This window comes from Patella vulgata, chromosome 6 (genome assembly GCF_932274485.2).
Source record: "Patella vulgata chromosome 6, xgPatVulg1.2, whole genome shotgun sequence".
Classification (NCBI taxonomy): domain Eukaryota; kingdom Metazoa; phylum Mollusca; class Gastropoda; family Patellidae; genus Patella; species Patella vulgata.
In genome coordinates, this window is record NC_065884.2 from 13,121,307 (window position 1) to 13,138,546 (window position 17,240).

A 17,240-nucleotide genomic window follows, 5' to 3' on the forward strand; every position below is an offset into this window, starting at 1 on the left:
GGTAAGACGCTTGCTCACTATCCTGGATGTCGCGTGTTCCGTCCCTGCATCGACCGAGAAGGTTCATTGGGATTTTCCGACGTGGTTTCCCCTTGTTAGTGGTGCAGGACGGAGGGCCTAACAAAGACAGCTGTCTAGTCGTTTGGATGGGACAAAAAACCTAGGTCACGTGTATACATAGACGTGCACTTAAAAGATCCACTGGCAGTTGGAATTCGATATAAGAGTAGGCCGTAGCGACGCTGTCTGTATGTCTTATGCCCGTCTTCATTAGCCCAGTCGGATCAGAACAGTAGGAAGTTAAACCCCATTTCATTTCATTTTCAGTTGCCTTTGATACGCTGGATCACAGTAAATTACACAGCAGACTCGAATCCGAATATGAAATCAGTGGCCTTGCATTAAATTCGTTTTCATCTGAACTTACTGGTAGAATACAGACGGTGATGGTAAAAACTTATTTCTCTGACAGAGTTTCTGTTACCTATGGCGTTATGCAAGGAACGGTATTGGAACCCATTTGATTTTGCGTGTACACTAAACCACTTGGTTCAGAAGAAATAAGTCATTGCAAAATGACTTATACCACCATTCGACAAAATTTAATTGCTAATAATATATGCTTTATAATTACCAATATTAAAGCCGATGTTAAATTAACAGATGATGAAATGGCCTTGATAAAACCCACTATCTTCGTTTTATCAACTAGCTTAATTGCATTTGGATACAGTTTACATATCAGGCTTCTGGTTCAGTATAACAATCCAGTCATCTGAAGTTCAGTTTGAATCTTAAAAGATAGTGTTTAGGGTCCTCCTATCGAATGGAAATGAGTTGCTGATTTGTAAATAAAGACAATTTTTTATTTCGATTTTAACCACATTGTATAAGAGGTATCTCACTGCAACGAAACATACGCCCAAAGCAGCTAAATCGTCCGGGCAGTCAAGAGGAGTTGAAAATCGTTGAAAATCAATAGGATTCTTCGTCTGGTGACCTTAAACACCGTGTATAAATTCAAAGTCAATCGGATATTAACTTTAACCTCTAGAGCGTCTACAGGATTTTTCAAAGAGGTCAAGGGCTTTAACTCTGGCAGTAATTATCAGAAATCGTTGAAAACCAATAGGCTTTTTCATCTCATACCCTTAAATACTGTGTATAAAGTTAAAGTCAATCGGATATTAACTAGTCTTTAAGGCGTCTACAAGATGTTTCAAAAGTGATCAAGGGCCATAACTCTGGCAGTCATTATCGGAAATAGGCTTCTTCGTCTGGTGATCTTAAACACTGTACATAAATTTAAAGTCAATCGGATATTAACTTTAGCCTCTAGAGTGTCCACAAGATTTTTCAAAGTGATCAAGGGTCATAACTCTGGCAGTAATCATTGGAAATCGGTGAAAATCAATAGGCTTTTTTGTCTCATGACCTTAAGCACTGTGTATAAATTTATAGCCAATCGGATATTAACTTTAGCCTCTAGAGCGTCAACAAGATATTTTTCAAAGTGATCAAGGGCCATAACTCTGACAGTAATCATCGGAAATTGGCGAAAATCAATACAATAGGCGTCGTCGTCTCATGATCTTATACACTGTGTATACATTTAAAGCCAATCGGACAGTTTCTAGTCGTTCGGCTCGAGGTACATAAGAGACAAAGAGAGAGAGAGAGAGAGAGAGAGAGAGTTTAACGTCCACTCGACACAAACTAGGTCATTTCGGGACTAACACACATGGTTCAATTTTATTTCAACAATTCGCTTGCGCGTAGGGGTCTTTAGCACGACAGGCGACCTTACTCCTTGTCACGTGCGCCAGTTTAATCGGAGAACTGATATTAGAATCATTGGTAATAGATAAACACGCATGGAAACAATAGCCAGTTATTTCTAAAAAGATACATTTATCTCTATGAGAACAGAAGATATTATCGTTAGATTGAAGGAGATACACATGTAATTGTTGTTCTATACTGATAATTCTCATATAAGTATGTATATTCATTATAGAGTGAGTAGTATATACAAGGTGTTAAGATAAGAATTTGTCATGTACACCGTCACTTAATTATGTTCACAGAGTAAAGCTTTGGTTGCATACAACTTTAATGATGGTGACGTTTGCATGATCAACCGAAGTTTGAATCCCGTTATCTTTTAATAAGAAAGATAATTTGTAACTCTGCTCTATTTTGATTATATAACGTGGTGCATTAAGATCAGTTGCATTATATAAATGTTACTAATACACACGAGGGTGATGTATGTAAATCACATTGGGAAAATACTGTGGAGAACGTGTTTTCAGATGTAACAAGAGTTTCCGTATTTAGTTCGTGTTTTTCACAATAAGGACGTTTAGTTATGATATATTTTAATACAATTTCATAACAATATATCTAATGTTAGAAGGTTTGAGACGACAATATTAGAAACATTCTTTGTTCGCGTCTAAAACTTATTTTGTAATGCCAACTGTTGATATTTAACGACAAGTTAACTGCTGGGTGGATTTCTTTAGTCTAGCGTGAACGCTATATAGAGTATAGATCTATTTTTAGAAGTACATGTACCGGAACACATCGTATGTTGTGAATTAACCTACACAAAATGTTCACGCTAAAGACTGTTTTCACGCTATTAAACTTGGTGATAGCATTACACACTGGTCTAGCGTTTGTGCACCCTAGTGGGAGTGACTGTCATTATAATAATCTCACAACTACATACACAGAGGAACTTATTGAAACGTATGGAGAAAATGAAAGGCTCGGTATTGTGCAGTTCCGTAAATTGGCTGACCACGTGCGATTGTCTTCGAAATGCACAACCCCTGACACAGTTCATCTTGCTACAAATAACAATGGGTATTCTCATTCTGATAATTTGACGGACTCTAAGGTAGGAACAAAACAATGGTCTATTATGAATTGATTGATTTATTATCAATTTATATGTCTTATATAATATGTTTAATGTAATTCGATACGATACAAAAATCAAGTACATTTAATTTTCTCGAATTTCAATAATACTGAAACACGAGTTAGATTTCATGAGTTCCACACTTTCACGCTTTACATGTCACGCTTTCCAATGACCCCTGATCGTGTCCTCGGTATTTTTTCCGTTATTCAATAACTAAGCTTATATATTTCCAGATATTTTTCGTGTGTGTGTCTCGATCACGTGATCGTTATACGTTCCTCAAGTACATGAACGTGACATAATGTAATATTAATAACCGGTTTAGTATATAGTAGTCATATAGTAGACACTATAGTGGTGTGTGTATGTAGTATAAATACCATCATTCTTGTTTACATCAGTTAATTTCTAATCCAACGTAATAGTATGATTGACTAACCGGTTGATTGATAAACCATATTGGGGCATTTTCAGGTTGCAGTATTCACGTTTGCCGCCGTCTTCATAGGCGTACGAGCCGGGGGGGGGGGGGCAAAGTGAAATTTTGTTTTTTTATTTCATCTACTTGGCAAAATAAAGTGCCCGCCCGAAATCTAATAAAACACTAATTTTACTTTTCTTTTAATTGAATAACACGAATTTGTACTGAGTTGCTTAACTAACGGGCTAGAATAGCAGAAAAACGCATTTGCGGTGGTTAAATTTTCAAAATTTTCTCCCGGGACGATTGATTGGTTGTTTGGAATTAGGCTATATTAGACCACTTTGAAATTTCTTTGTTCATGGGCAGAAGTAACCGGAAAACGCGTTTGCTGCCGTCAAGTATTCTAAAATTTTCTTTTGGGGTCCATTTTAAGGTAAGCACCGCTTCTTCGTCTCCCGAAGGTCTGTAAACCCGAAATTTCGGGTTCTGCCCCCCCCCCTTAACTTGTCATCGAGCCCTTATTTTCATAAATGCGGGGGATATCGCCCCCATACCCCACGAATCTGAGCGGGAATATTTTCGGTCATTTCATTTCTGCCCCCTCTCTCGGAACATTTGTAATTCAAGTTGGCAGAAAGTGGAATTTCGGTTCCGGAGCCACTTAAATAAGTTTATATCTTGCCACTGTACTCAGGAAACGGAATAGCAGGAAAACTGCTTTTGTTTCCGGCCTTTTTATTTTCATACATTTTCGTTGGGATATTCCCCCACATATCCCCCGACTTGAGCGGTCGTTCGGTTCCAAAGTCACATAAATAAAGCTATATTTGACTACTTTCTTTTTGCTTTATTCACGGGTCGGAATTGTCGAAAAACGCGTTTGCGACCGTCTTATTTTCAAAATTTTCGCCTTCGCCGGCCGCGACGGACAACTTTTCGGACACTCCCATTTCTGCCCCCGCCCCCAAAGCTGACCGGGCTTGTACGCCTAAGTTTATGGAGATGTATTCGTTTATATAAACGTATATTGGTACTAATCCTAGTTATCTTAAAACATGTACGTACGTACACTTTAATTCGCCAGTACTTCGCTCAAAGTTGTCGATCTCAAAATTCGGTTTAAGACAGAAACATGCTCGTCAGTTTTACCTTGCAGTGGCGACGACAAAGCTACGCAATATTATTATCACACTGATTGCCTACTATATAATTTTTTTTTTTTTTTGGAGGGGGGGGGGTGTCCAAGTATATTCAGACCCCCCCCCCCCCATGTGTGACGCCCATGTAAGGATAGCTCTGGCCTTACATTTATAGCATTAGAGATTGTCATTTAAAGGTTACGAAAGTTGATATGTTTATTTGAATATCCACATTGACAACCCACAAAATCCCACTGTTTTTAATTATTTCTTTTGGTTGTATTTCTTTTACATGGATGGTGGTGGGGGGCGGGGTCATCTTTCCCTGAAAAATAAAACCCATTCTTTCGTGGCTGGCACCCCGTGTAGTACTATAGGACTTCTTGTTGTGTTTATTTCCTGGTGATCTTAACAAGACTACAGCATAAAATAGTTTCACAACTTTATTGCTAAGCTGTAATGGCTTTGCAGGTTCCTCGTTCTCAATACTAATGGCTGCTAGGAATTTCTGGGTGAGCTCTGACCCAGCTCGCTTCCACACCCTAATTTATACCCCCTAATTTCTCCAGGTCTTCGATAACCTTGACATTAATTTCCATGCCATATATGGAATAAACCTCTTTATTTCCAACAACTAAGATAGGAGACATTACCTATTTTGGTCTACCAACCATAGGTCAATAAACAGCCAGAATTTGTTGGATATTTTGACAATGATTATGATTTAACCAAAATATCACTGTTTTTTATGTGTAACTATTCTCGTTCATTAAGTACGTGAGACAGAGTGAAGAAATAATTTTGCAAAGAACCCAAAATTGTCTCAAGGACCAAAGCAGGGGCGTACATAACGATTTTGTTTTGGGGGGTGTTTAGCCAAAATGCGACCGACTGATGCACATACCCCCAGTACGAGTGACGCAGTCAGGAACCGCGCACCATAGGTGCGAGTTTTCTAGGAGCCATGTGCAGAGCGGATCTAGAAGCTAGGAATAGGGGGTGGGTGGGGGTGGTTCCAAATCTAGGGCGCCATCCACAATCCCACCCCACAATGAATGTCAACAAAATACTGGCTATAACATTAAACGTCCCAGTAGAACATAGATAGTATTGTATAATTATATAGTTGTTCGCCGATCGTTGTCTCGCCGGAAAGCAGTTTTATTTAAGTTGACATAAAGTTTATGTCATATATGATGATTGTGCCTATAACACTGAGCAACCTGAGAAAATTTTGAAAAATTGAGGTCATTGCTGGGAGAAAGTCTTGAGGACGAGAGGACCAAAAATGTGAGCCAATGGGACAGAATCTCGATATCTGCCCCTGTCAATTCCGCCTGTTTCGCAAGAGTTGACATAACATTTGTATACTCTGAAGAACAATGTTATAACGGAATCGAGCGCCGCAGGCGCGACACAATTCAGATATGTAACCGAGCTTTTAATTTTTCGGAACTGGGCCTGAAAATTTTAGTCATTGTCATGGCAAATGGAACCAAATTCTCGCTAACAAGGGGATAAGAAATGAGACAGAATCTTGTGGCCTATCTGTCAATTTCGCCTGTTTTGTAATTGTTTGTTTGTCTCATTAATTCATTTAGTCTGAGACCGACTGCGGTGAGTACTTTTTTGAGACCGACTATTTTTTTGCCATGAGGGAAAAACATTTCATAGAACAAAATACTCACAACAGAATAAGAGTGACAAACATTTTTTCAAACATGACAAGCAGACATGGTTATTTTATACTATAGTTTTGTGTGACGTATGCAATTTAGGCTCACGGATTCACACAAATACATAGTATTTGGGATCTATTCTGGCATTGCTTGTTTACCTCATTACTTCATTGAGTCGCCGATGCATAATTTTGAGACCGACTGCAGTGACTGCACTTATTTGAGACCGACTATTTTTCTCCCTGGGGGAAATTTTGTTCATAGACAAACATACTCACAAACAGAATAAGAGTTAAACACAACATTTTCTCAAACGTGATAAGTTGATAAGGTTATTTTATACTAAGCACTTATTTTGATACCGACTGCTCTTATTTTGCGACCGACTTCACTGATTTTGCGACCGACTATTTTTCTTCTGGTTATTCCAATCTATTGCGCATGCTCTCATAGCCTCACCGTTTGACATGAGTTGTGGAATATGTCTAGCCTCGTTCTTTCTGGTCACTTGTTACAACTGACACCGAAACGCACTATGTTACACGATTCGTGTACCAATGGTAAAATATTTATTTTATATTAAATATTGGATATCAGAAGCCTACCTTTTACCGGTAAGATCACAATATCAATGTTGATTTAAATTAACAAATAATTCGTGTTTTCAACGTGTAAGACTTTGGGTGATATTGAGTTAGGGACTTAGCTACTTTAAGTATTAGTTACTACATTAGTATTGCCTTTATCATAATTGTTGTGTGTCTCTGTTATACATGTCGTAATATGATCACTCGATAAACAAAAGTCCGTTTCCCCCATCAGTATGTTGCATTTGGTTAATTTTCTTAGAGTAGTAGAGTTTATTATTGACTGACCATAATACAAGATCCGTGTTACGACCATACCAGTTGTTTCATAAGCCCAGTTCGGAGCAGAACAGTAGGACGTTAAACCCCATTTCAATTCATTTCAGTTGGTTATTATCCACGATAAGACACCAAACTTGCATCATTTGATACGTCTTAGTAATTAAGATATGACAATCTCTGATCTAATCAAGGTCTACTCGTATAACTATGATAAAATAATTAGGTCTGTATATAACATACTTTTCCAAAAACATTTTTGCACTGAAAGAAGTTTAAAGGAGCTAAACCGTAAATATTTGGAACATAAAAATTGACACAAACGGGTCGCAACGCATATAATAATGTAATATGAATGTATATGAACTGATTTACATTCAATCGTTTCCGTTTTTACTCTAATTTCACATCAGTTATGTTCGGCGAAATACGCCAGAAGTCTCAATCGAATGGCAATCTACACCGATAGTATTTATTGCACATGCTCTCCAGATAAGAATATGACGTCACCGTTTGACATAATTTGCGGAATATGTCTATGTTCGAGTCCCTTGTTACAAACGGCGCTGAACGCATTATGGTACACGATTCGTGTACCAATGGTAAAATGTTTATTTTGTCTTAAATATTGGATAGCAGAAGCCCATCTTTTCCCGGTAAGATCACAACATCAGTGTTGATTTAAATTAACAAATAATTCGTGTTTTCAATGTCGAAGACTTTGGATGATATTGAGTTAGAGACTTAGCTACTTTAAGATTATAACTAAACTTTATAGCACTGTCATTTGGAACATTCCGGTCAGGAACCATTCGAAAGTAGATTTTGACCACTATCTTATTACGGAAAGCACGATCCAGTTAATACCAAGTGTAGTAGATGTAGTATCGCATTAAAGCATAGATATAATAGAATAACACACGTTCATCATGCGCTTGAGAGAGAGAGAGAGAGAGAGAGAGAGAGAGAGAGAGAGAGGGAGGGTTTAACGTCCACTCGACACAAACTAGGTAGGTATATTGGTAGTTTATCTTATCCTGATCTGACCACTAGACCCCACCCATGCCCCGATATGTTTACTAACCATGCGCGTAGGGATCTTTAATTAGCAGTGGGAGGAAACCGGAGAACGCGATGAAAATCCACGAGGTAGGACAGGCGACCCTACTCCTTGTCGGATACAACCGGGGAATCGAAACCATACAAGTTGACTCAATGATAGATCCAATGATACAGCGCGCACGCACTAACCATTCGCCCCCGCCTCCCCCCCTCCTCCCCTCAAGTACAAGGGTGAATGACCCGTTTCCAGAGAGAGCTTTTGCTTTTTTATATGCCTACATTTTGTTGCCCCGTCCGCCCGGATGTTCGTTTCATTTGTGGACCCTCTACAGGTCAGAATTTTTATTTGATTTTGGCGAAACTTGAAATATAGGTTTATAACTCATTTCGATCGGACGGTAGCGTCATGGCAGACGGCTCCTGATTGTACGAAAAATCACGACCTCTAGAGGTCACAAACTGTATCCGATTTAAATTAAACTTACGACGTAGCTTTGTATCGCAAAGGATTCCTGTCGATATTGGCGTATATCGGACTATAAATTTATAGATTAGGACCCCTGATTGTACGAACAACCACGATTTTAGCTTGTAGACCCGTTGAAATAATTATGGTTGATTCCGAATTTCGTGAAATACTGCCAGACTGCATTTCCGGCAGCCTGATTTTCAAAATCTTCTGGGGGAGCCCCCCCCCCCTACCCCTAGTTGAAACTCGTGCCTTTGCCGTCTTAACCTTGGACTTTGCCCCAGCTTTGCCCCTCCAACCACCGATGGCTGGCACCGCCACTACTTCCATTCTAGAGTTATATCCCCCGCTTTTTACGCAAAATGTGAAATATGTATAAATATTGTACACGTTCCATGAGCTACAATTTTTGTTCGATTTCGATGGTGTGCATCAAAACCTAACTCTAATTCTGTGTAAAGGATTGGGACACCGTTAGGATTAGTTCTATTGATTTTCCCTGTTCCTCACCCATCTCTTGCAAAACCTTGTATGGTAACCGCTAGCTACAATATCATCATAGTTACAAATAGTGAAGAGCGGAACACTGAAATCTCAATCTTATCTTACCAAACAGTTCTTCTTTATTTTCGAGTGACATGAAATCACGTGATTCTGGTTCGGCAGCCTCTTTAAAATGAACCGAAATTTCGCATAGCAGTTGGGTTTAATCAAATCACATAATTATACGGTAAAGTTTAACCTTTATTCCAATAGGAATTGGTTTATTATATGTTAAGCTATGAACAGTACAGTTTGAGGTCAGTGTAATTGGAAATTAAGGGTGTTATAGGACAGTAACTTTTTTGTAGTCACCTGACTATAAAACTTGCTCAAAAGAAGGCCTTAGGACGAACCACTACTGTGGCTTGAGCAAGACGGAAGACATCAGTAGTGGAACCATTGTCTAAGTAACTGCTTGTTTTATTTTCATGAATGGAAACGGATATTGCAGGTGGAGGGGCGAGGTCAAAGTCCAAAAAACATTTGATCGTGTGGTTATAGATCCAGTTCGCTGATCGTTGTGTTGTTTATATATTTAATTTCAGTGTCTAACAGTTGACGATGTTTACAATTTATACAATCGGGACGGAGATGGTCTAACATCCATAGATCTTATAGAAGCCTTATCTTCTTTGGTTTATATTATTGTCGATGACAACTGTGTAAATAGAAAAGGCGATGGTTCCCATGGCAAACGGCCCAGCTCAGGATTAGGTAAGTCCTTAAATATTAAAATATAACATTTTGTCAAGTAAATAATTATGTATTAAAGGGCAAGACTAACGATTTTCAACAAGGCTTCCATAAATTTTAAATATGTATCAGAAACAACCCCCCTGTAACACAAGCAAACAAGATTTTGTAAGCGAGAAATTATTATTTTTTATTAAAATGTTAAAACCGGAAGTGTTGTAATTGGTACAACACGCTCGTCGTGGTCTCTATAGCAACCATATACATTTCGCGTATGCTTAACCCTCTCTTTTGTTCACTCATCGTCTGAAAATTTGATAAAAGGGACTGTTTAATAGGATATTATAAACATGAAATTACAGATTTGGCGTATGTTTAGCACTCTATGTTGCTCACGCATCTTTGTTTGGCCGAAAATCTGACCAAAGGGACTGTTTATCAATAAGGATGTTATAAACATGAAATTATGTTTTAAATGTTTAATCCACAAAGTCGTCGCGTAAATTCACTCATACTGAGCAGTTTTGTTATACCACCCCAACACCAAGAAAAGTTTGCTTGCCAGGCACTCCGTCATACACCAGTGACAACTGTACACCAAACTAGAAAGCCCCATAGAACACCTTGTATCGAAGTCAGTGGCATACAGAAAATGAATCATTTGGATTAGAGCATTTTGATAGATCTATGAGCTTAATTTCCGTAAAATAATTAATTTTATAGTGAATTATTGTAATATTTCGAAGATGTGAATCAAGTTATGATATCTTTCTATCAGTTGAAAACTTTTAACGGATTTAGCTTTATGTCTCCCAATATGTCTTACAATTTTTAATATATGTTCGATCTATTTTCTTAAAGTATGGGGCTATGGTATTGGTTTTGTCACCCTGGTGTGTGTTATCTCAAACATAGGAGGCCTGTTAGGTCCGTTGATGGAGAAGGAATTTTTCCAGAAATTGTTGACTTTCTTGGTTGCTATGGCAGTGGGAACATTGGCGGCTACAGGATTACTCGTACTTTTACCAGAGGTATGACTGCTTTAAGCTCATTATATCAGCAACCCTTTCATTAATAAATAAAGTAATAAACTATAACACATACTTATGGAAAAACAGCTACATGTACTTAATTGATCACGTTGAGAGAAAACTCTTTGCAACGTCGCCCAAATAAATAAGTAGCTGTTTTTCCATAAGTATGTGTTAAAACTATATCACATACTTATGGAAAATAGTTATTCATTTATTTGAGCGACGTTTCGAAAAGTATTCTCTCAACGTTATTAAGCTAATACAATATTGTATTAGCTTGATATTGTATTAGCTTGATAACGTTGATTGAATACTCTTCGAAACATCGCCTAAAAAAATAAGTAGCTGTTTTTCCATACTTTTCCATAAGTATGTGTTAAATAAGTAGCTGTTTTTCCATAAGTATGTGTTAGAGTTTATTGTTCTATCCAGTTACTAAATGCCACCTAAAGATTATTATAAATAAAGTGTTAATGACAATTCAATGTTTCTCTTTAAAATACAAAAGTAAGGTATAATTTATAGGTAACACCATAGAGCAGGTGGTCCCACGTGACCCCATTGTTTACCTTACAGCATTGTTTTCCTGTACATTCATTACGAACACGTGTGTTGACAAACATTTATTTTTGTCATTAATATAGAATATAATCCGGAGACTTCGAAATACGGTTCTCTTATCATCGATAAGGTCACGCGGAACCGAGTTTTTACTAGCGACGCCTGGTGGGAATTCCTTCAGCGAGGACGCCCAACCATAGCATTTAAATGCCACAATCGTTATAACAGATAGAATTTGTATGCCGTGAAATGTTTTATTGACCCTTAAAAGTAAAATGTCCATTACAAAATGATCCTTATATAGTCAGCCAGCAATAATCTTTAAATAAAAATGTATTTACCAAGTACCATTGTTTTCCATGACAGGCCTTTGATTTAATGCGATGTGATGAAATAGCAGATGATTATTTATGGAAATCCGCTACAGCTATGGCGGGAATTTATATCTTCTACCTATCTGAACGAATCCTGAAAATATTATTTTACAAACCGAAGGTACCGTAAAATAAGATCTATATAATTTTCATTTTGATTAAATCTTATGATCCCGAACAGAAAGTCACAAAGCACTTAATATTGATAGGGTCCATCCTCTCATGACCACAATGCTTCCCACTAAATTTGGGGAGCCACGGTGGTTCAGTGGGTGGAACTTTGGCTCGCTAACCTGAAGACCCCGTGTTCGATCCCTCCCTACACAATGCTTTTGACAAAGGGGGATAACTGAATATAAATAGGGTGACACCGGAACGGAAAGTCGCAGAATGTTGAATATCGATAATGTTCATCCTCACATGACCCCAACACTTCCCAAAGTCGCAGAACATTGAATATCGACAGCGTTCCCTTCTCATTTTCCCAATGCTCCCCACCAAATATTACAAAAGTCCGCTAAAAATTATAGCCTCTATCGCATTCACAAGATTTTCGGCAAAGGGGTGGGAGGGGGGTAACTCCGGAACGGAATGTCGCCGAAAGCTGCACTCCAGGTTTGAAAAGAATGCGTCAACAACTGTAGCCTCTCTCGCGTTCACAAAATCTGGAGTTCTAAAAATAGTTTCAGTTTACTCCTAAAATAGCTCTAATTTATTCTTAAAATGGTTCTACTTTATTCTTTAAAAATTGAAACTTTTGTGTTAACAGGGCATTTAGTATATCCGCTTTATCCTTTGAAATCTGATGGACAGTTCTACTCTTTCTTCTTTCGAGTTTTTTTTAACACTGATTCAAATTGTTTACAATGCAATTCTAAGTTTGTATTTCTTAATACCTATAAAAACAGGGTCCTGTTAATCGAAATCTGAACTAAAGATAAAATCCAAATTTTAGTAGATACTTCAATTTTGATTGGCTAAGCACTAAAATCAATCTAATATTATCCAATCAAATGACTAAAATTTGGATTTTATCTTAGTTAAAATTTCGTGAAACAGGCCCCAGTATTATATCTTTTTTCGAATTTTGGTATTTAGTGCGTTCATATTTCAGAACCCACCTTCAGACAGTGTAGAGATTAAAGTTCCGTTGTCTACAGATCATGGACATGGTCATAGTCATTTTCCTGGTAATACACTTGTCGAGTCAGGGCAGAAAACTGTGTCAACTGTAGCCTGGATGGTATTAATTGGTGACGCTTTACATAATTTTGTAGATGGTTTATCTATTGGAGCAGCATTTACTGAGAATATTTATACGGGTGTTAGTGTTTCTATTGCTGTAGTGTGTGAAGAACTTCCTCACGAATTAGGTATTTATATCCTTTACGTACTTACAATAACCCCAGTTGCGCTGAAGGAACAGTCGGATTGATAGGCCCACGGGTGGATATGCAGGGGCCACATGGACCATCGAGCAGTTACTTTTATATCTATGTTTTTTATATCCCAAATATCTCAATATTCGCGCATATCCGACTGTAACTTCCTGTTCCTGGGTAATGGACCCTGAATGTACGAAAAATAGCGTTTTTAGCTTGTGTTCCCCCTAGAAGTCCCAATTTTTTATTTGATTTTAAAAACCGTTCAATCACATCACCGTTACACGCTAATGATGGTTGACGTCGAATTCCGTGAAAATCGGACCGGAAATGCCCGACAAAATGGCTGCTCCCTGTACGCAAATAGTGTAAAAGTATTTACTACCATGTATGCAAAATGTGGGCGTATCATTCAGGGCAACCCCTTTAAGGTATAAAGGAAACAGTAATCATTTATTGTGATATATCACTTTTCTGTTTATTATGTTCTAGGTGATATAGCTATTTTATTACACAGTGGTTTGAGTATGAAGAGGGCATTATTATATAATTTTCTGGCAGCGGTTATTTGTTATGTTGGTCTTATTATTGGTATACTCCTAGGAGAAAATACGTCAGCCAATCGCTGGATATTTGCTATAGCAGGTGGCTTATTTCTATATGTTTCATTGGTTGATATGGTAAGTTCTTCTCTTATGTTGAGAGAGGGTGAGAGAGAGAGAGAGTAACGCACAATTATGCACCTCGGGCCTTCAATTCCATTGGTTCTGCAATGTACTCACCAACAGACCTTATAATCTAAAGCGCACTTAGCTATAATGAAGACGGGCATACGCCATACAGTGTGCTATGAGGGAAATTTTGCCCGGACAGCGGCATTACGACCTAACTTTATATGGAATTCCAACTGTCAATGGATCTTTTACGTGCACGCTAATGTGTACACGGTACCTCGGTTTTTCGTCCCATCCGAGCGACTAGACAGCTGGCCTTGTCAGCCCCCCCCGTCCTGCATTTAAAGCCCCCGTCAGACCGGGGTGGCGTCCCTACTGCGCTGCTGCGACCGTACGGCGACCAGAAAATGCACAAGGTCGCCGGCAAACGTGAACACAACGCGAAAAAATGTCCCAAAAATTACAAACGTCGCCTTCTCACAGCTTTCCAGGTCAGATCGCAGCTCAAAACAAGCGCCGTGACTCGGCGATCATTGGTGACCACGAGACCACAGCACGATATCTGGCGTTTCCATCACGCTTTTACCACGTTAATGACGATCTTGACACGCTCTGAGACCATTTTCCGTCGCCATAGCAGCGCAGTAAGGACGCCACTCCGGTCTGACGGGGTATAACTCGAATTCAGTCTCTGTGTTAGATAGAATTTTAGTAGAACAGAAAGAGTCATTGTCATTTGTCATTAACATAAATTATTTTATATATTATGCTAGATCCCACCATCAGGATCGTCGTTTTAATCGTAGAGTAATCGTGGTGATCCTGTCAGGTCTTATTATATATTGATGTTAATCGTAGCAATCGTGTTGATCGTATTGAAACGTATCCGAACGTGGACTCAACAGGGACAGTCCTATCGTTGAGCATCGCACGACAGTCGGAACCTAGCATTATTACTTATTCACATTGCTTTATTCAATATGTTTTCTAAAAGACGATAAAATATTATTGATTATCCTTTTTTTTATCAAAGACACCCCTAAAACTAGTATATAAACTTTATTATGTCTTTTACAGTTACCGGAACTGAGTCATGTAGCCGATGAATTCCAGCGACAAAAACACAACCCGTGGAAGATAATGTTTTTACAAATATTCGGGTTACTTGTAGGATTTGGTATTATTCTTGTAGTGGCATTTTATGCCAGCCAGATTGTCATAGATGGTTAACTTAAAGTAGGTGAGTCTCTAACTCAATATCATTCAAAGTCTTCGACATTTAAAACACGAATTATTATTTAATTTAAATCAACATTAATGTTGTCATCTTTCCTGGAAAAAATGGGCTTCTGATATCCAATATTTAAGACAAAATAAACATTTTACCATTGGTACACGAATCGTGTACCATAATGCGTTTTAGCGCCATTTGTTACACGGGACTCGAAGAACGAGGCTAAATATATTTCATAAGTCATGTCAAACGGTGACATTATGTTCTTATCTGGAGAGCATGCGCAATAAACACTCTCGGTGTAGACTGGAATAACCAGACGCTAAAGATTGACATTCGATTGAGACTTCTGGCGTATTTCGCCGAACATAACTGATTACAGTAAAAACGGAAACGATTGAATGTAAATCAGTTTATATACATTCGTAATACATTATTATATGCGTTGCGACCCATATCAAAACTTTCATTTTGTCTTAAATATTGGATATCAGAAGCCCATCAATGTTGATTTAAACTGACCAATAAGTCGTGTGTTTTCAATGTCGAAGACTGTGGATAATACTGAGTTAAAGACTTGCCTCCTTTAAAACAACATTCAGTCCAAGAGCAGCATCCATATGATAATACACATCCTTATAATTGGACAATCTGCGGGTATATTAGTGGAAGCATTCCATCTTTTTATAATGAATTGTAGCCCTGCCCATCTTACACTTTTTAGTGTTGTAGTTCAACGAATTAAATTGGGGATTCCCCAACCCTTTCAAGAAGATAGAACATCTGATACCACATCTTTGTCATTTATTAAGTTCTCACAGATAACATACGATAATGAATTGAACGCATGCATTAACACATCCATTGTTATTCCTGGTGCTAAGGGCAGACGAGCGTATTTTTTCGCCTTATCGCGTCGAATAAAATTCGCCAGGGATTTTTTTACGGCCGATAACGAAAGGGTACACTTAGCGGTCGTCTCCAGAGTGTATACCATTTTGCGAGTAAATTACACCGATCATGTGATTTGTTCTAAATGGCGAATAGTCGAAATCGTAAGATTTCTGTTGTAGCTTGCTATTTAATTGCTAAAAATAAAACGGAGAATACCTAGAATGGCTCGTTGGACAAATTGAAACTTGTGGTAATGGAATTAGATTCCACGCTTCGGCACTGGAGGCAGACATTTTGAGATCATGTGATATTAATCATGTCTCAGATTGGCTTATAAAAAATTGTTTGCCCGACAACATACGCGAATTTGATCGCCGGCGAAATATATTCGGCCGAAAATATGTAACATGCTAGATACGAGAGATTTATCGGACGAATGGTTTGTCGAGCAGAATCGTCGTCGCCGTGAATGGGCACACGGCCTTTTTTTTTGAGCGATTTTAAAAATCGGCGCAATCGGGCGAAAAAATACGCTCGTCTGCCTACAACTTGATAGGCATTTAGAGATTGAGCACAATATAAAACACAACATTATATGACAAAACAATGGCTACTCAGTACACATAAAGCACGACGTTTCGGCAAATGTCAGCTTGTCGTTATGAAGCACAAACGATATTTTACAGAGAGAGGGGAGAGGAAGGGAAAGAGAGAGAAAGTTTAACGTCCACTCGACACATCAAACTAGGTCATTTTGGGACTAACACACAGTTCAATTTTATTTCAATAATTCACTTGCATGAAGGGATCTTTAGCAGTGTGTGTGTGGGGGGCGATTGGATGACCCTACTTGTTGTCACGTACAAGCGGGGAATCGAAACCACGCCACCTGACTCAATGACAGACCTTGTAATTTCACACCACTAGACTCCTACCCCCGAGATATTTTACAAACTAATGTAACACTCCTGTAACTGCACCCAGGTATGAGAATATTCCAACAGGACAATACAATGCTCCATCAAATTAAAATCAAAACATATATATTAGTCCCGAAATGACTTCGTTTTAAACGCTCTCTCCATTTTATTAATTTATAATATATTTTATTTTGTTATGTTAACAAATGTAAATTACAGAAAATTACCCCAAGATCATGAAATGTTGTTCTGTTCCATATCATTAACTATTCGAATAAACTCAATTTATTTAAAGTTTTATTTCTGTCTTAATAGACCTCACAATCTTAGGATCAGATTAGAAAAAAACCATTTCAA

At 38.1% G+C, this 17,240-nt stretch overlaps 1 protein-coding gene across 1 annotated transcript; it reads left to right on the forward strand.

The window, feature by feature from the left end:
* The first annotated feature begins 2,240 nt into the window (after positions 1 to 2,240).
* On the forward strand, positions 2,241 to 17,240 carry LOC126825271 (metal cation symporter ZIP8). Its single transcript, XM_050554860.2, has 7 exons — positions 2,241 to 2,908; positions 9,663 to 9,831; positions 10,672 to 10,841; positions 11,772 to 11,900; positions 12,894 to 13,152; positions 13,654 to 13,841; positions 14,913 to 17,240. The coding sequence occupies exons 1-7, from the start codon at positions 2,618 to 2,620 to the stop codon at positions 15,063 to 15,065; spliced, it is 1,359 nt and encodes a 452-aa protein (XP_050410817.1). The 5' UTR covers positions 2,241 to 2,617; the 3' UTR covers positions 15,066 to 17,240.

Excerpts from the sequence above, each read along its gene's own strand:
- LOC126825271 (XM_050554860.2), top strand. The coding sequence starts at position 2,618 with ATGTTCACGCTAAAGACTGTTTTCACGCTATTAAACTTGGTGATAGCA. Across the intron at positions 2,909-9,662 it reads ATAATTTGACGGACTCTAAG|TGTCTAACAGTTGACGATGT; the intron begins GTAGGAACAAAA and ends ATTTAATTTCAG. Across the intron at positions 13,153-13,653 it reads AGAACTTCCTCACGAATTAG|GTGATATAGCTATTTTATTA; the intron begins GTATTTATATCC and ends ATTATGTTCTAG.